This window comes from Aulonocara sp. 'chitande type north' Nkhata Bay, linkage group LG13 (genome assembly GCF_057382095.1).
Source record: "Aulonocara sp. 'chitande type north' Nkhata Bay isolate Kocher_YH1m ecotype deep benthic linkage group LG13, A_spYH_male_GT1.1, whole genome shotgun sequence".
NCBI lineage: Eukaryota > Metazoa > Chordata > Actinopteri > Cichliformes > Cichlidae > Aulonocara > Aulonocara sp. 'chitande type north' Nkhata Bay.
The window spans coordinates 9,948,862-9,973,681 of record NC_141356.1 but is presented as its reverse complement, the minus strand read 5'-3'; the positions used below and the strand labels follow the sequence as shown (position 1 = coordinate 9,973,681).

Genomic DNA, 24,820 nt, shown 5'->3' with positions numbered 1-24,820 from the left:
ATATGTATGGCATCAAATGTTAGACCCTACAATAAGGTAGTGGTGGTTTTGGTTGGATTTAATAAATTAATCTGCAACTGTTCCCCGTTCTTTTAAAACACAATTTGGTCAGGCAATGCTACGAGCATCACTATTCTATCATTGCTAACACTTATCACTGCCGATTTGCCGTATGTTGGTACTGTCTACCTTAACAATGTTAAATGTGCTTCGGTCATGTCTCGACTCAGCAAGAAATCTCCATCTGTTTGCACTGATATGCCACTGGACAACACTGATATTTGCAGCAAGCTTCACCTGCTGAAACAGATACTAACGTCTTGTTTCGGTCCCACAGGTAGACTGAAACAAGTTCACAACAACATTGGAGGACACGTCGTGACCACCTCTGCCTCCTCGGTTCTTCTTTCATCCGTTTCCTCCTCGCAGCCTTTTATCAATCTCATAAAAACCTCCATCCTCAACCACGTCTCTCGCTTCAGCGACTGCGGTTTGTTTGCAGCTGTCTTATGCCTTTCTCTTATTGAACAAATCAAAAAGTCTGCTCTCAGGGAAAGCGTGGCTATCAGAGTGAACAACTACCTGCTCGCTCTGTGTACCAGCTACCTTCAACGAGAAGACTGTGGTTGTAGAGTGAAGCTCGACTTCTGCAGCACTCAGAACTTGATCACGTTAGCTCGCAGCGTTATCTCCAGCAAACCCGCATGTGTACTAACAGAGCCCGAGACGCTTCACATTAGCAAACTGGCTGTGCAAGCTTTTTTGCTCACCGTTCCCTGCAGCAGTCCAGGTATAGTCAGTTTTGGCAGAATAGTGACTGTTCCTGTAGAAGGTCATTCTGTGCTAAGCTCTGAAGTGCTTCCAGGTTTATTGGTGGAGATGCCTGATGGCCTGAGTGAGGAAGACAAACCTTTAAATCCCCTCAGTGTTGTGCTTTTCAGTGCGTCTCTTGCTGGGGACATTTCTGAACTAGGAGATGGAGTAATTGAGGCCCACCCGGATGTAGACACAGACTCACAGATCCTGGGTCAACTTCTGGAGCTTGGCAGACAGGTGATTAATGATGAAGTGAAGCTCTTCATGTGCCAGAAGGTCATCCACCCAGTTTTGCAGCAATATCTCAGGAGTCATGGTGTCATAGTGGTAGAGAGACTGGGAATTGCTCTTATGGAGCCACTTACTCAGCTGACAGGTGGGCTGCAAAATCATGCCATACATACAAGCACCAGTTAAACACCAATAGCTTTATTTGTTTTTCAATTCAGCTCACTGCACTACTGTAATAATCTATCTACTGTCCGAGTGGAATATACTTGTGTTGTATTTATGGTGGGGGTTTTTTTTGTTTGTTTTGTTTTTTTGCATACCTTTTACAAATAGGGGCTCAACCTGTGGCCACATTACATACCACAATCCCACCCAAGACCTACGGGAAGGCGAGGGATCTCTGTATAAAGCACTTTGGATCCAAGACAATGCTGCATTTATTCCCTCTTGGGGAGTCTGCGATCTGCACAATGATCCTCTGCCACAGGAACCAGACCATGTTAAATGAGCTGAAGGTAAGATAAAGTGGGTGTTAAAGCTGTACTGTTGGCTTCTGGAGTTAATGATGGATGGAGAGACATATTGCCTGAAACAACGTAGATTCCACTCATAAGACTCCCTATCGCTAAGATTTACAATTCCTGCTGTATGTTAGTTCAATAAATGAGAAGTCAGTAATGGATTTTCCCACAAAGTAAATGTTTTAGTGTTCGTCCATTGAGAGATCAAATTTCTTCAGAAAATATAAGTTTTTAACACAGTCATGGAATACCCATTATTGTCATGTAAATGTGACAAAGGGGTCACTTCCTGATGTGTTTGTGCTAAAGGTGGTGTGCCAGACGGCAGAACATGTACTGAGGCTCACTCTAAGGGAACCATTTGCCTTGGTTGGGGGTGGCTGTACTGAGACAAACTTGGCTGCTTATGTTAGACACAAGGTGAGATCCAGTATTTGGTCTTCACTTACCCCAGTTTTATTGATTTCACGTGTCTTTCACAATGACATGCCTTCATGATGCCATATTTTTTTCTTAGAGCAAGAGTGAGGTACCAGAGACTGCATCGGTATTAATGTGCTCACAGACAGAGTACCTTCTTGGTGTGGAGCTATTCTGCTGTGCTCTGGAGTCTGCAGCTCGAGCGCTGGAGCACGATGGTGGGAGTTCTTTAATTGATCTGACTCATGCTCATCGCTGGATGCTCCCTGCAGATGCCATCAAAGAAACCATGGAGGAAAGTTTGGGCTTCTGTGGCTGCGGTTTGGTACAAAGTAGCCCAAGTAAGAAGTGGACTTATCTAAACACTAAATATTCAGATTTCTGTCCATCACCGGTGTTTAAAGACACTCGTGTGCAGCCACGTGTACTAGACTCCTTCACAGCTAAACTCAACGCATTGCAAGTTGCTGTGGAAACTGCTAATCTTGCTCTGGATGTTAAATATATAATTCAAGATATGAATTAGCGGAACAGATTTTTTTGTGTAGTGTGGAATTCTGGTTTGTGGGTTTAAAATGGGGACTGAATGCTGCCTTTTTGGTTTCAAATTTTAAAAAAAGAGCTTAGACAGTAGGGAGTCCTTTTGCATATCATTTAAAAACCCATGCTGGCACTGGGGTACATTAGTACATGGGTAACTTATATCTGTGAAGGTAGCATTAATGTTTAACTATGCTGAAAACACATCTGATGTGTATGGGGAAAGGAATCATGCTGGGCATTTATAGTAATTTGGACTGGGTAATGTGTTAGCAATAAAGAGATACCATGTTGTTGGATGGAAATGAAAATTATCAACTTGCAGAGGGCTGAATTCAAAGACACCCCATAAATAAAAATGAAACATTGATACTTCAGGCTAGTCCATTTTGCAGAAATGTCATTAAAGCAACTCAAAATACTAGTAAGTAGTTTGTGTGGCCCCCACATGCATGCCTGACAACGTCTGCATATGCCCTTAATGAGATGACGGATGGTGTCCTGGGGTGGATCTCCTCGCAGATCTGGAGCAGGGCATCATTGAGCTCCTGTCATTAGAGGTGTTCCCAGAGGTGTTCTATTGGATTTAAGTCAGGCAAGTGTGGGTGCCAGTCAGCAACATCAGTTACTTTGTTCTCTAGGAACTCTGTCATAAAACGCTGTGTGGCAAAACAAAACAGGAGCACCAGGAGTCCAAAAACAACACGTGCACAGAAAACACCGGCGCACAAAGAACAGTTCAATAGTAAGTCAGGGGGCCGACCCGGAGGTCGCCGGCACAAAAGTTCATAAGTCAAACGGTCGGGGGCGACCAGGCGGGTGGCACAGGTGACAGAGCCGGGCTCACCAGAACCCCCAGCGGACGAGGCGGGTGGCGGCGTGGGAGCCACGGAGTGCTGGATGGACTCATCCGAGCTTCCAGCAGGAGCCGGTGTAGAACCAGAGGGCATTGGGACCCCTGGCTGAATGTTAAGCTGACCAGAAGACTGAACTGCTACAGGGGACTGGGCTAGTGGTTCAGGTGCAAGCTGAGCTACTGGAGACATGGGGAGCTGAGCTACTAATGGTGGTGAAGTAGATGACTGCACGGGAGACAGAACTGAGGGCGTCTGCACTGGCACAGGGGACTGAACTAATGTCTGTAGTAACGGTGGTGGTGAGAGTGGAGTGGGTGGTGGAGTTGATGACTTCACAGGAGAATGAACTAGGGGTGACTGCACAGGAAACTGAGCTAGAGGTAGTAGTGACGGTTGGGGAGAAAGTGGAGCTGGTGGTTGAGTGGATGACTGTGCTAAGGGAGACTGCACTGGGGACAGCTGAGCTGCAGGAAACTGAACCGGGAACTGCAATGACGGTTGTGGTGGAGGTGTAACGAGTGGAGGAGTGGCTGAATTGGCTGCGGGCCGGGCGGCTAACGGCTCAGCTACAGAGTGCATTAATGGCAGGGCTATAGGTTGAATGACTGACTGAGTAGCAGCCTGACTGGCTGAGTGTAGTGAAGTGCTACGGGGAACTGAACTGGTGGCGACGCAAGAGACTGAGCTCGGAACTGACTAGGCACATGAGCAATGGACTGAATGGGTAATTGAGCTATGGATTGCACAAGTGGCCGAACTAAAGGTTGAATTGAACAATGAATAGCAGACTGGCCTAAAGGCAATGTAGGAGGCTGGAGTGATAGCTGAGGTGAGAATGGAGCTTCAGTAGGCCAGGCAGCTAAGTGAGCTTCACTTTGGGCTAGAGCAGTCTCGGGAAAAACAGTCTTGGAGGTATTTATTTCCTGCTCTGAGTAAGCCAAGAAACCGTCAATAGTCACAGGCTGAGTGGATTCTGTTGTCTCCAGGGGTCCAGATTCAGATGAAATTACAAACTCAGCTTCTGGGGAAGCCTTGGAGAGCGTAGCAGTCTCAGGAATTGCCATAGAATCTGTCCTTGTGGGCGCAAACCTAGAGCTCTTTCGCAGTGCTCGTTATTTTGTCTTCAGGCTCAACGGAAACACACAAACCCCCCGGGGACCTGAAAAATGCAGCTTTTGGAAAAACAGTCTCGGGATTAATAATCTGATTTAACAACCCCCTTGCGCTTTAATGGCCGCTGCTGCATTGCAGAGAGCTCCATCTGCTGCTGCAGCGCTGGTGGCTTCGGTGCTGAATACCGGGAGCGGGCGAGAATAGCTAACTCTCGGGCTTGCAGTACCTCCCGGGCCTCGCGCACCATGTTTATTGAGTCCATAAATCCTCCGAGTTGACCAAAGTGGGGGTTCCTCTCGAGGATGGCTTCAATGGCTTTGATTCCTACAGTCACAGCCCGAACATCATCAGTGTGGGAAATCCGCTCTACCAGACCTTGGATGCGGGCCAAATCAATTTCCCGGGCGGAGCCTGCTGAGTCCATGTCTGGTCGCGTCGTTCTGTCATAAAACGCTGTGTGGCAGGCAAGAGATGGGGACTCAAAATGCAGGACTCACAGACTCGAGGGATGAACTCAAAACCACAGCTTTACCTGCTGGTCACAGAAAAACGAGCATACAAAGTAAACTAAACTGGGGAATAACACACTAAACTCACAGGGAGATCCACACGGCATGAGGGGCGACACTGACTAAGAGAAACACAGGGTTTAAATACATTGGGAAGTAACGAGGGGAATGAGACACAGAAGGAGAGCACAGCTGGGGGAAATCAGAACTGACGAGACAAGGAAGCGTAACCTGAACACATTCACATAAGACACGGACCTTCAAAGTAAAACAGGAAGTAAGACACAGAGACGCGAACTTGACACGGTGGAGACAGCAACTAAGAAACACAGAGACGTAAACCTAAGGCAGAGGGCTCTAAGAACCGAAAGCCACAGAGGGAAACTCAAACATGCAGACACAGACTTACACAGAACAGAGGGGACACAGAGAAACATGAAGGACAAGGGATCAAAACTAGAAACCATAGAATAACTCACACAAGTACAATAATACAAAAAATCACAAAGAATTAACATGCTGGGTCAGGAGACCGAGTACCCTGACACTCTCCTTACTCTCACCACATGAGGCTGGGCATTGTTATCCATCAGGAGGAACCCAGGACTCACTGCACCAGCATAGGTTCTGACAGTGGGTCCATGGGGTTCATTCTGGTACCAATGGCAGTCATGGTGTCGTTGGCTAGCCTGTAAAGGTCTGTGTACCCCTCAGTGGATATGCCTCTCCAGACCATCACTCACCCACCCACCCACATGTTAAAGGCAGCATTACATTCTCCACGGCTTCTCCAGACCCTTTCACATCTGTCATATGTGCTCAGGGTGAACCTGTTCTCATCTGTGAAAAGCACAGGTCACTAGTGGTGGACCTGTCAATTCTGGTTTTCTATGGCAAATGCTAATCTGCTCCACGGTGCCAGGCAGTGAGCACAGGGCCCACTAGAGGACATCAGGCCCTTAGACCACCCTCATGAGTGTCCTGCTGGAGGTCATTTTGTAGCTCTGACAGTGATCATCCTGTTCCTCCTTGCACAAAGGAGCAGATACCGGTCCTGCTGATGTGTTAAGGACCTTTTACATGCACAGCTGTCCAGCTCTCCCAGAGCCTGTCCCCTGGAATCTCCTCCGTGCTCTTGAGACCGTGATGGGAAACCCAGCAAACCTTCTGGTATCAGGTATTGCCTCGTGCTACCAGTAGTGACTCTGACTCTAAGCCAAATGCAAAACAGAAAAGGCGAAAATGTCAGTGTCCTCCACGTGTAAAACCATTCCTGTTTTGGGGCTCGTCTCATTGTTGCCCATCTAGTGCACCTGTCGTTAACATCATTAACATCAAAGAGGAAACTGATGAAGAAACTGATTAACAACCCCCTCTGCTACTGAACTGACCAGCTCAATATCCCAGACGATTCACTGACTTGATGCTGTATTCTGATTTTAAAAAGTGTAACTTTAAAGTTTGGGGGTTTTTTTTGGAGCCTTGTAGTTAGGTCCATTAGTTTTTGTAATGCTTCCTCTGTAAACCAACGAAGTAGATTTTTAATCAAATGTGACAGATGTGCATATATTCAGCTTTAATTCAAGAGGTTATATATATACTTATATAAATTTTTAATTATAAAGATTGTTTTTAAAACTTGGATAAAAATTCTTTGTAGCCAGTGTAGTCAATGGCTGCTTGAAGTCTAGAGCCTATGGACAAAGCCTTTCGAAAGTTGGGATAGTCTTTGAATTTGAACCGTGGCTCACAAACAGTCTTAGGCAACATCAATAGTCTGCCAGGCCTTCAGTGCAGCCAGTTCCTGCATGTTTGTGGGACTTTCTGCCTTCAGTCTTGTCTTCAGTAACTGAAAAGCACGCTTTGTTGGGTTGAGATCAAGTCACTGACTTGCCCATTGAAGAATATCCCATGTCTTTGCCTTGAGAAACTCTTGTCTTTCTTTGGCAGTAGCCTCTGGGTTATTTTCCATTTGCACTGCGAAAGGGTCTCCTATCAGTTTTGCAACATCTGGCTGAGTTGGAGCAGAGAGTATTGACCTGTACGCTTCACAGTTCATCCTGCTACTTCATTAAATACTAGTGGCACATTTCCACTGGTGGAGAAGTTGTTTTTCTTAATCAAAGAAGGAATTTGCCATCACATACTGTAATTGCCTTCTGTGGGCTTTTCATTTTGCTGGTACATTCTTAAACAGAGAGGTTTGTTTTTAATTTATACTTTCCTTTTTTCAGCCTCATGAGGGCCTCACTTGCATCAACATGTCTTTAGACCTCATGTTAAGTTCCAATGTAAAATTCAACAACTGGATCGACTCCAAATCTCTATCTCATTTGTCACAGAATAATGACAGAACTGGTCTCACCTGGCCAATTGAAACCGGCTGTCTGTTAAGTTTCCAGTTACTTTCACAACAACTGAAAATGGTGGGCTATGGTCCTATTGCTGTTACACCATTTGAGTTGAAACTAACATCTTTTTGTTTAGTTTTAATCCCACTGTGATGGTCTACGGACACAAAATTACAAAAGCTGTGAAATTGTCCCAAAAATTATGGCACCAGCAGTTTTGAAGCAAGATTGGTAAAATTGGTAATCAGTGGATTCTTACATTTGATTTAATTTCAAACAGCATTCCTGACTTTTGGAAACTCGGTTGTATGAGTATCAGTAATAAACAAGACAAATACATTTATTAATACATCATGCATAAATTTCACAAGCTGCAAATACTATTGATACACTTCACCTTGTTACCTTCTTAAATACAAACACTAACTAAACCAAGCTAACTAGACTATTCCACGTTAAGGCCTCACTAATAACAATGTTGTATAACATGTTATAGACCACGGTAAACAGTTTTTTGCAATACATGAATGTTTTCCCTCAGAAGATAAAAGGAACTAAAGCCTTTCGAAACTTGGGATAGTCTTTGAATTTCTCAAGATAAAACCTGCAACAGAAGAAACAACAACGGTTTAGAAACAGCATGTGGGTAAAATCCTTAGTTGAGGGGTTAGTATTTGTGTCAGGACTCCTTCACATCAATATCTTAGGCACCTGTGATGGTAGTAGGCTCTTGGTCCAATGAAGCAGAGGGTAAACAGAGCGAATGAGAGTGCTGGAAAAGACCAGGTGGCTACAGCGTATCCAAACCACTCCACAATCTCCCCTAAGTAGTTGGCACCAGACACATATTCAAACAGACCTCCTGCAGGAGATTAAGTAGACTGCAGGTTAATACAAGCACAGTGGGAGTTTGGTCACTAATCTGTCTCTTACCAGTAGGAATCTTGTATATTACTTCCTTTGGTTTCCTCAAGTTGCATAGAATAAAGTCGCTGTGAATATTAATGGCCATGCCGATGTAAAACAGCAGTAAACCTGAAAACAACAACAACAAAAAAAGAATTCTCAGTATATGAGACATAAAAAAAAGCACAATTAGATTCTGACTTTCACATCCAAAGAGTAAATATTCCACTTACCAATTTTAAAGCAATAGCCCGTAAACCACTCATCATCAAACTGGGCACAATGCAGCAGGTAGTGTCCTTGCAGGAAACCATTTAGAGAGCAGAACAAACCCGCTGTCACCATCACACTCAGCGGGAAAGGCGTTCCTTTCATCAATAGCGAGTACACAAATGTTCTATGATTGGGGAACAAAATGGTAGATGCAGCAGGGGTGGCAAAAGACGGGGATAATGGTACATTTTTTCCATGCTGGTAGATGCAGAAAAAGCTGTGTTTTTACAATCCACTGGAAGCACACTGTATAAATGATTTGGCATTAAGGTGAAAACTAAAATGGTGCCACTAAGCTCCACTCTTCATGGGAGGTTAGGAAAGCATTCCTCAGAGTGTTGTTTTGAATTATAGCAGCAGGAAAAATCCTTTTCAAACCTCCTTTTGTTTTTTTCTTTTGCTTTTTAGGTCCCCATCTGAAATTTTGTCTCTTGCTTTCACTAAATGTCTCAATACGTAATGTACATCCAGCAGCTAAAAGATGATTACGCCACGTCTTTGTTGTTTTATGTAAAATAGAAAAGACAAACTGTTAGAGAGGAGGGATTTTAACTTTCCTTTTTTTAAATAACATCAAAGTTGATCACTTATGTTGGAAAGATTAAATAGGAATATTGTAAATAGGAATACATGTATTCACGACTGTTTACTGTCGTGAATACATGTTCCCTGTTCCCTTCACATGCATAGCAAATGGCACAAAGCTGACTTGTTTTTCTGCTTTTACCTTTGAAAGTAGTGCACGCAAAAGGTCGCTAGCAGCAGGTACTTCCCCATAATTGTGGATTTGTGCGTGGTGAGCATTAAAAGTAGAGGGATGATGAAAGCCGGCATCTCCTGAAGGAACCAGGCTAGTCTAGCAGGAACCATTCTAGCAGGAGGGCATGCCATGTAGCGTCCATAGGAGCTCTGTGTCTTCCTGTGATAAACCAGGTGCCAAACTCCTGCCAGAATAAGTCCACAGCTGAGAAAGCTCACCAAGTCCTGATGGCAGTGCATCCTAGCAAGTGTTCGCCTCAGCCGGTAAAAACTGCTGTGACCGTTTCCACTCGCGAACTAAGCATATGTATGAAGCTCAATGGATGTAAACCGCCTTGCAGACTCCTCCCAAAATAAAGAAAGAGGTGTGTGTGTTCATCAGGCTGTTGACAGGTTGAGCTTTCAGAGCGTAGGTACAAACATTGCTAGAGGCAATGTCTCGATTAGCCTTCTCTGTCTTGGAAGACATTTTGATGTTAAACTGTCACATTTCCAAAAGCTGTAACACACATGAAAAGAGTCACCACAAGTTTGAGTATGAGAGGTAACCAAAGTGCTCAAAACCACCACTGCTTACAGATGTACATGGCAATCCCTGAAGTGCACTTCAGTTATGTTGCTCTTTTTGTATTTCCAAGTGATATGTAAAAGGCATGAGGGTAAATGTTCAGAGTCCTGTAGCTTTAGAGTAAGAGTTTCTCTCCTACTAAATACCACCAAGAGGGTACAGCTGGCACAGGAGGACTGACTGAAGTCATCAAAAATTTATAGCAAAGTCAAAGTCCAGATTATAATCCTGATTATAGATTATATAAATGTACCTAGCTTCAGAGTTCAGTGATCAGATGATATATATGATATGCATTTGCACAAAAAGTTCATTTTTTTGGTATGTTCAACTCGGTATGAATATAGTACTGAAATTAATCATTTGAAGTATTCAGCCTCAATAAAACCATGACAAGCACACAGCTAGGTCACTGTTACAGAACATCAGAACCTGTTCTTTCAGATCAGGAAATGTAGAAATGTAGCAAATGTAGAAATTTGATACATTTCCCTCATTTTCACATGGATTCTAAATACATGTGAAAATGAGGGAAACATAAAAATTCAGCACTCTGTGCAACACCATTTAACTTGTATTATCTTTGATGTTCATTCCCCAGTAAACATACTGTGTAAAAGTATCAAACCACCCCTCATTTCTTTAACCTTTGCTAGGAAAATGGGAAATAGGTGCAGCAATGAACTGAAAGGTGCAAGCATACATGGAAATGCCGTTTATATCTCTGTCAAATTTTCTTGTCATTTCTTTAAGTAGTCTTCAAGAAGAGTTCTCCAAGCTTCTTTCATATATTCAACCAAAGAAATGTGAAAGAATTATGTGTATTTGTGACAGGCCGCTGGCAACAAAGTGCCTATGTTGCCTGTTTTATGTCTATTTAATAATAAGTCAGTATTAAGTGGCTTAACAAAACAAAGTTCCTCTGAAAAAGATCAGGTACAAGGACTGCACTTAAAATGAATGAAAAAGCAGCCAATGTCAGCCAAAGAAAAACTCCAAAAGACCTTCGGAGAGCTTGAGGAACTTTTGCACTAAAAATAACAAAGTCTGCCTCCTTGAAAGCAAAATAAACTTCACATAAAAAAGTAAGGAAAGGGCATTAAGGGGATACAATTGGGCTGAGAAGCAAAGTTGAGTATGTGGGTTGAGCCCATAAAATTCTTGCTAAATTTTTTTGTTGATGCCAAACAGCTTATTCTGCTATTCACTCTTTTTTTGGTGTTATTTCTTCAGACTTCAGTGATCCAGTCCAATAAACGACATCAAACAAGAGTCAATAGCAGAATAAGCTGTTTGACATTGGCAGAGATGATTTGGCAAGTTTTTCATGTGCACAACCCGCAAATGCATCTCCACGAATGTGGGACCATTTAAGGGGAAATAAACAGGCTTTTGAACGGTACAAGATTTATTGCCCAGAAGCAAGGTTACAACAAAGAAATAATCAACCAACCAAGTTAATTAAAAAGTGAAGGGTAACTAAAGACTTAGCATTGGTGGTTAGAATTCTTGTTAACTTCAACTTGTACTATGACTCCTTCTACAACTGATCAAATGCTTCTGGTGGGAAAATGGCATGAGTAAGGAACCAGCAGCAGCTATCTAGCATCAGAGTTCATTAGTCAAGTCACAGCTACAGCACTTATATAGACACATTTTCTTTAAAAAAAAAAAGGAAATTTGAGTTCAGTGGTCAAATATGTAAAAAAAACTAGTAGAAATATGTACTATAAAGCAAGGTAGACTTAAAAAGCAACACAATCTGTAGTAGTTTTGTGCAAATACACACAAGCACAATCGGCTGCCTTTTTAATAGGTACATTTTGGAAACCTTATAGTGTAGTAAAACTGCTCCAGAATGTGTCCTTCCTATTTGAAAAAGAACTTAATGATCAATTGGTGCTGAAAGAGTTTCAGATTAGTGTTTGTAATATTCTGTCCACCATCTCTCCATTAGTAAGAATGGGCTAAATAACAAATAATTCTCAGTATAACAGTACAATTTAACACCAACTCAAACTATAGCCTTGAAAATGACCACAAAGTGGAATCGGTTCCTATCTGAAACAAAAACTTGACTATTGAAGTCCTCACATATTTTACCTCCCAAAATAAACACACTAGTGTTGTCATGCAACCTGCCTCCCCCTGTTGGTGACATTGGCCTTAAAATTGCTTCATGACTGATGTAGTTTGCACAGGATGTCTATTATAGAAGCTGCACTGTAAACCTATTGTTCGCTTATGTCTGTTAGTTGGTAAACTGGGGTGAAAATTAGTGTTTGGTATTGAAAAACATAATTGGTTTCAATGTAGTCAGTGACTGAGAAGTTACATGGATGTATGAGATCAGTGCGTTTTCTGTGATTGTAAAAACCGGAAGAACGAGACACCAGAGCAGACAAGCTTTTCAGTACATTTTACTCATTTTGTTACATGAATCCTCGGCCTCATCTGAAGAGCCTTTTGGGATGCTTTACCAGTGGAACCTGAGATCAAAAAAACTCCATTAAGGGAGTAGTTAAGTAGTATATTTTTAGGTCTGTGACGTGTAAGTTCCAATTCTCAAACCAAGAAAAGAAAACAAAAAACAAAACAAGAAATACAAAAAACATTTCTAAAAGACAAACAAATATTCATATAACAGAAAATTAACAGTGTTGAGGTTTAGCCTTTGTCTCTCTCTACAGGAATGAGGTGATTAGCAGAAAGAGGAATACCACTCCCTGCTGGAGAAAGGAGATAACAGTTGGTGCCATTTTAGACCAACGGATGACGGGGGGACAGGTAGAATATTCCTGGTGTGTCGGGCGAGCTGGAGACACCGTCGGGCAATAGGCAAAGGGGAGGGTACACGTGAGAAAAAACAAAACTCAAGTACACATTCTAAAATAAGACTAAAAGTGAGAATATGCTTTATATGTATATGTGCAACAGTGATAAAAGGCACAATAGCACAGTGTGTCATGCTTTACTAGTTTCCCTTAAATTAGCAATAGAGGTCAAGCCATTCTGGGATTTCATCTTTCAGTCTGTGCCCACTTCATTCGAACAGATGCTGTAGTTTAATGCTGAGTGTGGTGCCTCTTTTGGTGCCAAGAGGGGAGGGGCTAATGTTAGAGGACTGCTTTGCTTAAATAGGAATATTCAACTTTAGCAGCAAAAGTCAGAGAAAAGTGACGTTCCAATCTTAAACAACAGGACAGCAGACATTTGTGTGCCTATTATCGTTACTGGTACTAAAAGCCTAAACTGCTACTAAAAATCACTGGGGGGGGGGGTCTGCATGTAGCATTCCTTTGGAAACTGAATTATTTCAGGCAGCAACTATTTCGCTTGTTAGTAAATAAAATATTTGTGCTTGACACTTCCGATAAATCCAAAACGTAGCAGGGAGCAACACCGGGTAGATTGTTAAAACTACCAGGAAAGCATTTGTGCTGATATTAATACTCGAGCCATCTTTAATTGCCTTGTGCACAGTACTTGCCTAAGAGACACTTGCACTGTCTCATTAGTAATTCTGAAATGAATTCTCCAAACTGTAAACCAAATATAAGGATGAAAACTTACATTTTTCCAATAAATTTTGGCATTCCTCAATCAAAAAAAATCCAGATAAGGTTTACCACGCATTGCACTGGGGAGAGGTACAGATCTTATTTAAGCAAGTCATTGTGGTCTTCAGTGCTTTGCCTGTTGTTTAGACAAAAAGAAATGTTGCTGAATGTGTAACAAAACTGTCTTTCTCCTATTCTGACAGTTCAGTAACTACAGAAAGTCGGGGTGGAGTTGTAAACGGAGACTGGACGTCTCATAGATGGAGTCACGCACACAATATCCACCGTTGATTGTATTTCTACATAACTGCAGTTTGGCTCTAGCATGCTTGAAAGCATGGGATTGTAGTCAGGAAGCGGTGTTTGTATACACTAGTTTACTGGGCAAACTGGCTGATGGCTTTAGAGCTCAAGTGACGACTCGGCTTTTGTTCAAACCTACACACTAACTGAGTAAATATCATCACATCTAAAACTACTAAATAAGGAAAACAAAAAGGAATAAAATATGATTAAAATATTGTGTTTAATAAACTAAAAGGATAATAATATTGTTTTTGGTTTTGTACAGTAAGGGGGGTTAGTGAACTTTGTTGGGTGCAGCCCTTTGTTAGCAACTACAACACATGCTGAGCAATGGTAGTAATTACCTATGACACTGTTTTCAAAGTTTAAATCGCATGTAGCTTGAAGCAGTCAGCCAAAACACTCCATTTTCATCTGGCAACGTTTAAATAGTCTCCATTAATATCTGCAGTTTTATTTTAATTCTTATTCTGAGGCAAATTACAAGAGAACAGATTGAGTCCAAATATAAAGATTGCATTTTTACAACTCAAATCTGTTTAGTCAGGAAAATAAAAGGGAACTAAGAGGACTACAGTCCTTGCAAAAACCTAAATAAGATTATTTTTCCCCTCTCATTGCTTACTCCAAGCCAAAACACTGCATACTCTTCCCATCTCCACTAACCATTTGCTCCTACAAAATCTCAAAACTGCACTTCAAGCAAAATGTTTCAACCAAAAGCTCTGAGACACACTTCAAACTGGCGGAGAAAAGGCAGAGGAGAGCTGAGGGAGAGACAGAAAGAAGACTGTATTGGCTTTGAGTGTCTAGGTCCTTCCTGCAAATAGTGGGCATAACTGGGGGAGGGGGGTGAGAGGGAGGGTGTCTAGGTCGGGTTATGGCGATAGATAGTAAGGGCAGGGTGGCGGCGTTGCAGTGGCCCCTGCAAAAAGTTGACCTCAATGAACGATGAGTGCCCCAGCAGCATAACTCACAGAGCTATCCTGCCAGTTCCTGCACTGACTTGATTGGGCGTAGTTCAGGAAAGTGAAGTTCATTTCTAGACCAGACTTCCTCAGCTCAGCCACAGCCTGCAAAACAGCAAAATCCACTTAGGCACTAATTCACATCATGGGACACAGCAAGAGTCTTTAGACAAACAAAGACGATAACGATGACAGATTGGCTCGTTTTAGGGAATTATTCTCGACAAGGACATGAATTTGGATCCTGAATGTCAACTGACCATTGGCCAGAGGACCTGAGTAGCACTAAGACCTATCCTCCTCATGTCACATCTTAATTTAGCTTTTCCAAATAAAATAAAAAACAAACAAGAAATATAGGGGTGTCACGACGAATGGACTAGCTGGAAAGCACTGCTTCCAGAGCCCAGAAGGATGTCATACATGTGGGACTAGAGGTTACGTTGAAAGGTTATATTAAAATCAAATAACAGCGTAATATTTCCTTAGGATTTTCTGGATGATCACCTCAAGATGAATCTAGATTCTGTATTTTCTGTGTTTCTTGTATAGAAAAGCTGATGAGGATGCTGACTTCTTGATTAAAACATGTAGTTTAAACCTCATTTCATTGAAGATTCTGTACTTGGGGTTATCAGTCAAACTGAAAAATACAAATAAAGTCAGCCCACAACATGAATTTCATCAACGACTGTTATATACACACAAAAAATGAATAAACACAAATATGTAATCAGGCAATCAGATGGCAGCAACTCATTTGGGCACACAGACATGAAGTTCAGAGAGAATGGCTCGAAAAAGAAATAAAATGTATTGATGTCAGAGGAGAATGACTAGACTGCTTCAAACTGATAGCAAGGCAACATCTACTCAAATAACAACTAGTTACAACCAAGGTATGCAGAAGAGCATCTCTGTGCACACAACAAGTCGAACCTCGAAGCAGATGGGCTACAGCAGCAGAAGAGCACACAGGACGCCACTCCTGTCAGCCAAGAACAGAAAACTGAGGCTCTTATTTAGGGATGCTCATCGAAATTCCTCAATTTCAGTAAACTGTTTGATGACAAAATTCATGTCACTGGGACCCAAGTGAACTCACGGATGCAGAAAGTATAATCCTTGCTTAATGGTGTGTGGGGGTATTTGCTTGGCACACCTTGGGTCCCTTAGTGTCAACAGAGAATTGTTTAAACGCCACAGTGTGAGTATTTTTTCTGAGTATGTGCAAACATATGGTCATCTGTTTTTAACCACAGTGTACCCATCTTCTGATGGCTGAAGGATAACGTGCAATGTCACAAAGCTCCAATCATCTCAAACTGGTTTCTTAAACATGACACTGAGTTCACTGTATTCAAATGGCATCCACACCCCCATCATGTCAATATCCTGAATCTATGTAATGAAGAATTAAGGGGGTGTACCTAATAACACGAGTGTGAGTGAAATACACTTGGTAAGACTTTTTCCTGGGTTACCTACATTTAGCAGCACTCCAATCGGGTGACGCCCACATATGGTGTTGCGATACTTCTTCAAGTAGTTGGTGAAAGACATGGGATCCAGCTGCTCTATAATGCCCATCCCCTTGACAGACAGAAAGAAATTAAACCTTAAATGTACCCTCATACCTGCAAACATTTGTATCTTTTTTGGATAAGAACACATTATGACTCGCCGCAGCAGGAATAATAAGTGAAATGAATAACACTCATAATGGCTCAGTTCCATTAGGTGTTGCGACTGGCCAAGTAGGTCATGACAATGAATCAGCATGTGCAATAAAACGATCTTTGATAAGCGGAATGCAACTGTCATTAATCAGAAACCCTGCAGTGAAAATCAGCTTGGATATTCACGTTCCTTTTTTATATTCATGTAATATACTAGAGGCTGACCGATATAAGATTTTTCACACTGATACTGTGTAATTTAAAAATTCTATATATTGGCCAATAATTGTTTTTCTTTGAGACACACACTCATAGTTACACATGGTTATATGTAAATTTGAGTCCTTACTATGATAATATGGCAGTGTAGTTTTTTTGCTTTCACAGTAAATTGGTAAGTGCCCTCTAGTGGACAAATTGTGCGTGGTTGAATGACGTCTCCCTTTTCTTCTTCACTTTTCACATTTTCATTAATTGGCAGTTATAAATGCAGATACTGATATCCATAAGTAGTTAAATGGCCAATATCTAAGCCCCTACCAATATAACAATATATCAGTCTCATCAGAGTCCATTATATACTGTACTTAATTGATATACAAATTATTTTGGAGTTTATCACAAAAAATCATGACCCTAAGAAAAATCTATAAATCTTCTTTGCTATTCAGTAGTTTTTTTTATCATTAAATTTAGTTAATCTTTGACTTGTACAAGCAAATAAACTGTCTCATTAAGGCCATGAGATTTTCAAAATGCCATGTCCAATACCTTTTATTGGTTGTGCGCGTTTTATATGTGCTTAATTACCCACAGCAGCCGTGCATGTGGCCGATGAAAGTGTTTTTTCTCAGTGAAATAGATCAGATTTATTCTTTTCATTGAAAAAAAATTACAATCACTTTTTTCCCCAACATTTTATATTACATGTTATATCTTACATATCTCAGTAGTTACCATTTTATCAAGATGCTCAATAGACCTGTAGATCTCCCCTTGAGATTCATCATAGTATGTATAGCGAAACCGTTGACCTTCAAGAGAGAAACACACCGCAGTACACAGCTGGGTACAGTCAAGTAATTATGTCATTTAGACCAAATTATCCTTGCATCACAAACTGCTGTTTTCAGTGTGTCATGTCAGTACATACCCCAATGGCAGAAGTCAGATGAGATGATGAAAAGGTTAGAAGGGTCTGCCAGGTATTTGCTAAGCAGCTTCCCATACTCCTGTTCCTTTGACTCACTCAGCGCACCCACCAGCACAGGCACGATGCTAAACTCGTCTTTGTGGCTGCAACATCAATAATAATAACTTAACTTTTACATGCTAAAAACAACAACTTTGTGACTTTAGTCTCACTGGTCAACATCAATGGTGTGATTTCAACTTGTTATTTCCCATTATGGAGTCACCTAGCTCAGTTCAAGTTCTACTACATGATCCCTGTTTTTCAGAACCATGAAAATGGCTCTGTCTCCAGCCAACCTAACAGAAGGTTGTATAAATTATGCACATCCATGTGTCCCTGCACCAGTGTGATTCTGGTTTACAATAGTGCCTGGTGCATAGTATAGGACGTGAAGGAAAATAAGAGAACAGAAGTAACAGAGCTTTTGTACCTTGTATTTACTTTTGTCAGAAACAGTCAAGAAAAAGCTTCAATCTCTCAGACAGTTCCCTTTAAATGCATAGATTGATTCTCCACTTGAATGAATGTCACTCATGTGCATTACCTCTCCATGGCTTTAGCAGTGTAAGGCAAGTGCATTTCAATACTGTGCTCATCTTCATCTGTCTGCAGACTCATTCTCTCAAACAACCCAGTTTTCCAGAGGTCAGCATAAACTGAAAGAGAGAGATTTAACTTTATTTTGAGAATTTTTTCATAGTCACGACTACTGATAAAGCCAGTGAGATTAGAATTCTGACAAGTGCCTAGCTGAGGAAAATCTAAAAAATAAAAAGAAAGCCCTGACCACAGAGTCAAGGCAATGTCTGGTCGTTGGAGGATCATTAAAAGTGTATCACCTGCCAAACTGGCATAAGGTCTGTATGTTGAAGCTCTGTGCTTGCTTCATTTCACATTTTTAAGAGCAATGACTCCAAAAAAAAAAAAAAGTTCTTCACTTTGCTTTTGGCACAAAACATGAAATTTACACTTTAAATGTTATCCAAACTGTCATGTTACTACCTCACATCACCGCACATCCTCAAAACACCTTTTATGAGGATGTGCAAAATACCTATAAATAAATTATAGCACAAGTTAAGATGTAAGACATATTTGAAAACAGTGAATACCCTTCTGGTCGATTCTCAGGTCATAGAGGGGTGTTCTATAGATGTCTGCAGGTGACAGGGCACAGCGAGAGAGGGGCACATGGTGTGAAGGTCCCAGGATGAACACCCTACGACTGAAGGGCAACAGAACTTTATTTCATTAGCTGTTTTTGCAAAAAGCACAGCACCAACATTTCTTTACTCTGCTATCTACACTCACATCTGCTCAGTCTGTGGAAAAAGTGGAATTAAGATAAACAATCATGCAAAGCATCTTCTTAAATGAGGAAGAGAGCTAGAAAACAGGATCACTTACGTAATAGAGGGATCAACCTGCTTGTAGGCATGTGCTGCACAAGCACCACAGTAAGTATACCCTGCATGGCTACAAACAAAAACAAGCCATATTACAATTAAGAAGGCATTGAACACATTCAGAAGACATTTTCCTTCTGTTTGTTAATGTGTGCTTACGGTGCTATGATGGCTCTAGCGGGTCTGATGGTGGACTGTGCTTGAGACAGCCAGCCTTCTAGTTGTGCATTCAGCTGGGATCCTGAAAAAGTAAACAAACAAAAAAAGATATATACCTGTATATTTCACTAGAGTAGACTAACACTAGAATAAAGAGGGGTCACAAAATCAAATGATAATTGTAGAAATAGTCCAAATACACTTTGATAAGGCTACAATCATTTTAGATCCCTACCAATGTCGCACTGTAATAGCAATGCACTGGGCTGAAATCCAGCTGTGACAGCAGTTCATTATTCCTTGTCAGTTATTTTGGAACGGGAAAGAAATGGATAAGAGCCCATCTTGACAAAGCCTAACATAGTATTGTCAATCTTTTATATGCTGGGCAACTGTCATTGTAAAGCTGGAGCTCATTATACTGTGTCATAATCCAATTTTAACCTTACTAAACGTGATTAACTAAACTGGAATACAATGCCTATATTACAGTATAAACTACTAAAGTTCATGTTTACCAGTGTCAATAGTTGACAACATTAACAGCACACAGAACTGAATGATTTGTTAGAAAAACAACCAGAATCACGGTAATCAATGTTAGCTCAGCATTTGTTGTTTTCAGTATTTATCTGCTTTATATGTTGTCTCAAAAAGGATTGTAAATGGCAGTTTCTAATGGATAATCGGGCAGCCTTTTGGGATTTAATAAAAAAAATAAACTAGCGTACAGCTTGTGAAATGGGGGAAGGGGTGCAACATGAACCTTCAGCTTTCTGCCCTGCCCTACCCAATCCTTTGTTCTGTGACAGGGAGCATTTGTACACATAACTTAAGCGGATCAGGGGCAGACACCAACAAGAACACAATAATGCTCAATAATCAGCTTCGGGAAATCTTAAGTGTAGCTGGCTAGCTAGCACGTAGGCCAGGAAGTTCTGCAATATTAGCCAAGTTAGCGTTGGTTGAGTTGATAGTCAAAAATGCTTTGTTTTGACATTTCCACGCACTATCCGAGGAGGAGGTGCTGAACAAGTTCAAACCAATCGTACACCAAATGGGATAATACAGAGACGGCAGTCGATAACAGTTAGATAGCAGACTTAAAAAAAAAAACAAAAAACGGATGGACTAACGTTACAGCCCTGACACTGGCTATTCATTTCTGCGGTGGCAAGCCACCAGGAGCCCAGTTACAAAGACAGTAAGTTACGCATAATGAGAAGCCTCAAAAACTAATAGAACACAAAGCATAAAACAAACAAATAAGACTGCCAGCTAGCACAAGGTGTGCTAACGCGGATGGTGCTTCATTGACAGTTACCCGAAGCAGAGTACCAGCTCCCGGCGTGACTTGCTTCTCTGCACACCACTCGGTTCGACATCTTGGTTCCCAAGCCGCCTATCTTGGTTTGCTTCACTCCTGTCAGGCGAAAAATTAAAAACAAAACTCCAAAATCCTGGGTTAACTACCCGAGAGAAGAAACCAACGCCTGCTAGCTGACTTGCCTGAAAAGACAAAGGGCAGTTCGACTGGAGAATCAGCAGCTAGCTGGCTAACAAGCTCAGTGTACCGTCAGATGGCCCTTGTGTTGTTACCGGTTAATAAGTTAGCTAGGGTCCGTTTGGCATAAAGTCTGTTAATATCAGCATGCAATGCGGAAAGGCACAAATTACAGAATGTTTGTAATGTGCCGATATGAAACACTCAGAACAGTAATAATAAAAGCAGCGATGTCACAGTTGGGATCTGAGGATTACAGACTTGTCTGTCAAGCCAGGCAAGGGGCGGGTCTGAAAAAAATGTCAGAGCTGTCCGATTGGCTGTTTGATTGCTCATCTTTACATGATTGGTTAAAAAATCCAGGAGGCGTAGCTATTACTAAGATGTTGTTTGATTGTGAAATTGTGCTGTCCGTCAGGTGAGCGGGTACAGCGTGGCAAAAAAGCAGGGACGTCAATAGGGCATCCACCAAAATGTACCTATTCCTCTTCTTAGGATTGAAAGGAGTACTTTTGCTACCAGTGACTGTAGAAAACAGTCATTTCTACAGTCATTGTTTGCTACCATGAGAGATTTTTGACTGTTTAAAAACTAATTGCTTTTCTCATGGATTTAGATTCAATTCAATTCAACTATTTATACAGTGCCAAATCACAGCAACAGCCGCCTCAAGGCACTTTATATTGTAAGGTAGACTCTGCAATAATACATACAGAGAAAAACCCAATAATCATATGACCCCCTATGAGCAAGCACTTTTATGAGGATGGAAGGAAAAGCTCAATTTTAACAGAAAGAAACCTACAGCAGAACCAGGCTCAGGGAGGGCCAGCCATTTGGGCTGGAGTGAGAGTTGGGGTGAGAGAAGGAAGACAAGACAAAAGACACGCTGTGGAAGACAGCTAGAGATTAATAACAAGTATGATTCAATGCAATGAGGTCTATTAACACATAGTGAGTGAGAAAGGTAACTGAAGAAGAAATACTAAATGCATCATGGGAATCACCCACCAGCCTACACCCATTGCAGCATAACTAAGGGAGGATTCAGGGTCACCTGATTGAGCCCTAACTATATGCTTTAGAGAAAAAAGGAAAGTTTTAAGCCCAATCTTAAAAGTAGAGATAGTGTCTGTCTCCCGAATCCAAACTGGAAGCTGGTTCCATAGAAGAGGGGCCTGAAAACTGAAGGCTCTCTCTCCCTTTCTACTTTTAAATACTGTAAGAAAACTGGATGACAAAATACAAAACTTGTGTTCTCTATTTTCAAAAAGACCTGTCTAAACCAGAGATGTCAAACTCATATTACATCGTGGGCCTACAGTCCACTTTAGTCTGTACCCGAGAAACTGCCTTTTTTGTTAATGGAAAGATGTTTTAACTACATATTTAATCCCTGAGCTATCTTAATATAGGAAGAAGTAAAAATTTCAACAGTATGTCTCAGTTTTTCTCCATGATAAAGAAATGCTGCCATAGTGAATAAAAAAAATATGGTCAGTGCAGCACTTTGGGCTTTTTACTGTGGACCCACAGTAAAAAAACAAACAAAAAAACAAAAAAACTCTGTAGTACATTGTGGGAAAAGCATTATCTTCTGTAACTTAATTGTTAATCTGTTACTCAGGTCCTGTGTGTAGAATGAGCAGCCATGAGGAAGGTCTTTGTCTATTGAAAAAGCTGTAAAACTGATAAAAATACAGCTAAAAGTCCTATGCCCTCTTTCATATTTTAGCAGGAGATCAATATGACAGAGCAAACATACAATAAGATAAAATTGTCAACAATTGTTTACTTTTGTTACTCCTGCCCCAGACACATCTGTCCAGTAAGTGGGCTGAACATTCTCACAACAAAGGTGTGAAACCCTGTTAAACTTGAGTTCAGTCAGCTTATTGGCTTATTGGTCAGACACATCTGCTTTATTGGCCAGATGTGCTTGGGGCGGACTGAACATTCTAATGTGCTTCGTAGTGGCGCATTTTTGTTTGCTTAGATTTTCTCTATGTGAAAAGAGCTTATTTATCAGCTTATTTAGGTAAGAAAACACCCTTTAAAAGGAGAGGAGACAAATGACACTTAATCTCGTCCTTCCAAAACCAAAGCCAGTTTCCAAAATCCACCTTGCAGATGTTTCCAAGGATATCTGGCCCTCCTATGCTGTAACAAGTACAGGACAGTATTTGGAAAAGTGCTTCAAGAAATTGTCAACTTTCCTGCTTTAAGACCTGAGGTTATTCCTTCTAAATGTTTTTAATTCTGTTTACCATAATTGTGCTCTTCAGATTTATTTTCTGTTTAGCATTTGGGTTTTGGATAACAATGAACACAAATGTTTGTCAAAATAGATGTTTCACTGTAGGTGGTGACATAACTTTTCTGCAAACATTTAGATTTGTGGTTGAGTCTTGTTAAAGTGAGACTGCGTTCTCAAACAAAAATCAGCATCACAAATCAGTATGAGCACATTATTACACTAATACGAATGTCTAGTGACAGTTATTTATCTTCACATACTTTTAGCTGATCTTCAGAGTTGTCTCACTGATCTTCAGTGGTTAGTCTCGTGCCACTCATGTAAAACGTACTTATCAAATAAAGCTGTAGTCATGTTGTTATACCTGAATTCAGTTTTCATTCAACCATATGGGTGCAGCACACAACACAGGTATAGTGATAAGAAATGGGTGGAATTAAAAAAGACTGAATGGCTAACCCTTCCTCTGTTAAAAATGTAATCTTGAATCAAATGTCATGCTTTGTTTTTTGTTGGTTTGTTTGTTTTAAAGAGAACCAGTATGTGCACATTATTAAGGTTTTAGAAAAAAAGATTTTCAGTTTGTGTCCCGGAAATATGCAGACATCGCATACTTTTAGTCTGGAATTCAACCGGAAGTTACTTCTTGTTCTATATTTCAATTCAATTCAATTCAATCTTTATTGGCAGACTACATGTCCATAAAAACAAGACAAGAAACACACACACACAACACAAGGTATACCATTAAATATATATATGTATATAAATAAGTATATAAAGCATTTGTAAAAATATAAAACCATAATATACATAAAACACAATTACTTAAAATAAATCAATAAATACACAAACACTTTAACCAGTGCTTTCTGAGACTGGATGAGTAACGGGAACCACTCACTGTCGGATCTGTAAGTGCTAAAATTATACTGTTACTCGAACCATCCAGTCGTTCTCTAAAACTGAACATTAACTTTCTTAAAAGTGCTTTAAAAGTCCAGACACCCACAGCTACAAACATCTGACTGGCACTACCACTTCTAGGTATCCTGCAAAGGATTCTCATCGCATCATTATATGCAACATGCAGCTTCTGCATGCTACATTGTTTGTAGGATGACCACAAGGGGGCAGTATATAGCGGTGTGCAATACGCTTTAAACAAAGCCACTTTAACTGGAAGTGAACAAAAGCTGAATTTGCGTGCAATAGTATTTGCCTGCACATAGAGCTTACATCGTTGTCTGTATATGTCATCATCATCATTCATTTGCTCAGTAATAAAGTGACCGAGGTATTTCACCTTTTTATGAACTTCAAGAGTTTTTTGTGCCAGTTTAAACAAAGGGAAATTTAGCTGTTTATCCTGCTTGGTTCTACATATCAAAACAGCACTTTTAGCAGCATTGTACTCAATGTCATATTGCACACCATATTCAGTACAGACATTAAGAAGATCCTGTAACCCAGCACTGCTTGGACTAAAAACAACCAGGTCATCTGCATACATAAGATGATTTATCAGTGCTTCACCTAATATACACCCAGTGTTACAGGCTCTCAGCTGTATGGACAAATCATCGACATATAAATTAAATAAAATTGGAGACAAAATCCCACCCTGTCTGACACCATTGCTGACACCAAAGGGGGCAGAAATACTGCTTCCCCATTTAACCTGCATGTTCTGATATATAATTTTTCTTTAATAAAAAGGAAATTACGTAAGTTTTTTTAAAATTGTCTTTGCTTCTTTTGCGTTACTTATACTATATAAGGGATAAAACAAAATATGTTTTTGTTTTTACCTTTAAATAGTGTATTTTCTGTTTACCTAGTAAAATGTCCATTAATGACTGTAACGGTACATTCACGAGGACGAGCTCTGCGGGCGCCTTCTAGCGCTGTTGCGTCGAACG

At 40.8% G+C, this 24,820-nt stretch overlaps 4 protein-coding genes across 5 annotated transcripts in view; 1 reads left to right on the top strand and 3 right to left on the bottom strand.

The window, feature by feature from the left end:
* The window catches only part of slx4ip (SLX4 interacting protein), a 34,180-nt gene extending 33,242 nt beyond the window's left edge, over positions 1-938 (bottom strand). Inside the window, exon 1 of one of the 2 annotated variants that reach the window (XM_086258648.1) lies at positions 771-938. The gene's annotated coding sequence lies outside the window, so the exon portion shown is untranslated. Of the gene's footprint in view, positions 1-317; positions 629-770 lie in introns of those variants that run through there. The other variant, XM_086258646.1, reaches the window with a different exon arrangement.
* On the top strand, positions 155-4,122 carry mkks (MKKS centrosomal shuttling protein). Its single transcript, XM_086258644.1, has 4 exons — positions 155-1,192; positions 1,381-1,562; positions 1,878-1,988; positions 2,086-4,122. The coding sequence occupies exons 1-4, from the start codon at positions 217-219 to the stop codon at positions 2,512-2,514; spliced, it is 1,698 nt and encodes a 565-aa protein (XP_086114770.1). The 5' UTR covers positions 155-216; the 3' UTR covers positions 2,515-4,122.
* srd5a2b (steroid-5-alpha-reductase, alpha polypeptide 2b) lies at positions 1,253-12,119 on the bottom strand. Its single transcript, XM_086258652.1, has 5 exons — positions 9,265-12,119; positions 8,498-8,661; positions 8,292-8,393; positions 8,070-8,220; positions 1,253-7,962 (listed from the first exon to the last, which is right to left on the bottom strand). The coding sequence occupies exons 1-5, from the start codon at positions 9,534-9,536 to the stop codon at positions 7,896-7,898; spliced, it is 756 nt and encodes a 251-aa protein (XP_086114778.1). The 5' UTR covers positions 9,537-12,119; the 3' UTR covers positions 1,253-7,895.
* Positions 12,120-12,268: 149 nt separating this feature from the next.
* On the bottom strand, positions 12,269-20,922 carry memo1 (mediator of cell motility 1). Its single transcript, XM_086258651.1, has 10 exons — positions 20,647-20,922; positions 20,462-20,560; positions 19,138-19,219; positions 18,980-19,048; positions 18,685-18,797; positions 18,117-18,228; positions 17,531-17,673; positions 17,335-17,411; positions 16,187-16,291; positions 12,269-14,803 (listed from the first exon to the last, which is right to left on the bottom strand). The coding sequence occupies exons 2-10, from the start codon at positions 20,520-20,522 to the stop codon at positions 14,672-14,674; spliced, it is 894 nt and encodes a 297-aa protein (XP_086114777.1). The 5' UTR covers positions 20,523-20,560; positions 20,647-20,922; the 3' UTR covers positions 12,269-14,671.
* Positions 20,923-24,820: the final 3,898 nt, after the last annotated feature.

Coding starts and splice junctions, on each gene's coding strand:
- mkks (XM_086258644.1), top strand. CDS start 217: ATGTCTCGACTCAGCAAGAAATCTCCATCTGTTTGCACTGATATGCCA. Junction 1,563..1,877: donor CCATGTTAAATGAGCTGAAG/GTAAGATAAAGT, acceptor TTTGTGCTAAAG/GTGGTGTGCCAGACGGCAGA. Junction 1,989..2,085: donor CTGCTTATGTTAGACACAAG/GTGAGATCCAGT, acceptor TTTTTTTCTTAG/AGCAAGAGTGAGGTACCAGA.
- srd5a2b (XM_086258652.1), bottom strand. CDS start 9,536: ATGCACTGCCATCAGGACTTGGTGAGCTTTCTCAGCTGTGGACTTATT. Junction 8,662..9,264: donor TGCGTGCACTACTTTCAAAG/GTAAAAGCAGAA, acceptor CCCCAATCATAG/AACATTTGTGTACTCGCTAT. Junction 8,221..8,291: donor AATATACAAGATTCCTACTG/GTAAGAGACAGA, acceptor AATCTCCTGCAG/GAGGTCTGTTTGAATATGTG.
- memo1 (XM_086258651.1), bottom strand. CDS start 20,522: ATGTCGAACCGAGTGGTGTGCAGAGAAGCAAGTCACGCCGGGAGCTGG. Junction 16,292..17,334: donor TTGAGCATCTTGATAAAATG/GTAACTACTGAG, acceptor CTGTCTGTCAAG/GGGATGGGCATTATAGAGCA. Junction 14,804..16,186: donor CGATTGGAGTGCTGCTAAAT/GTAGGTAACCCA, acceptor GCTGTTTTGCAG/GCTGTGGCTGAGCTGAGGAA.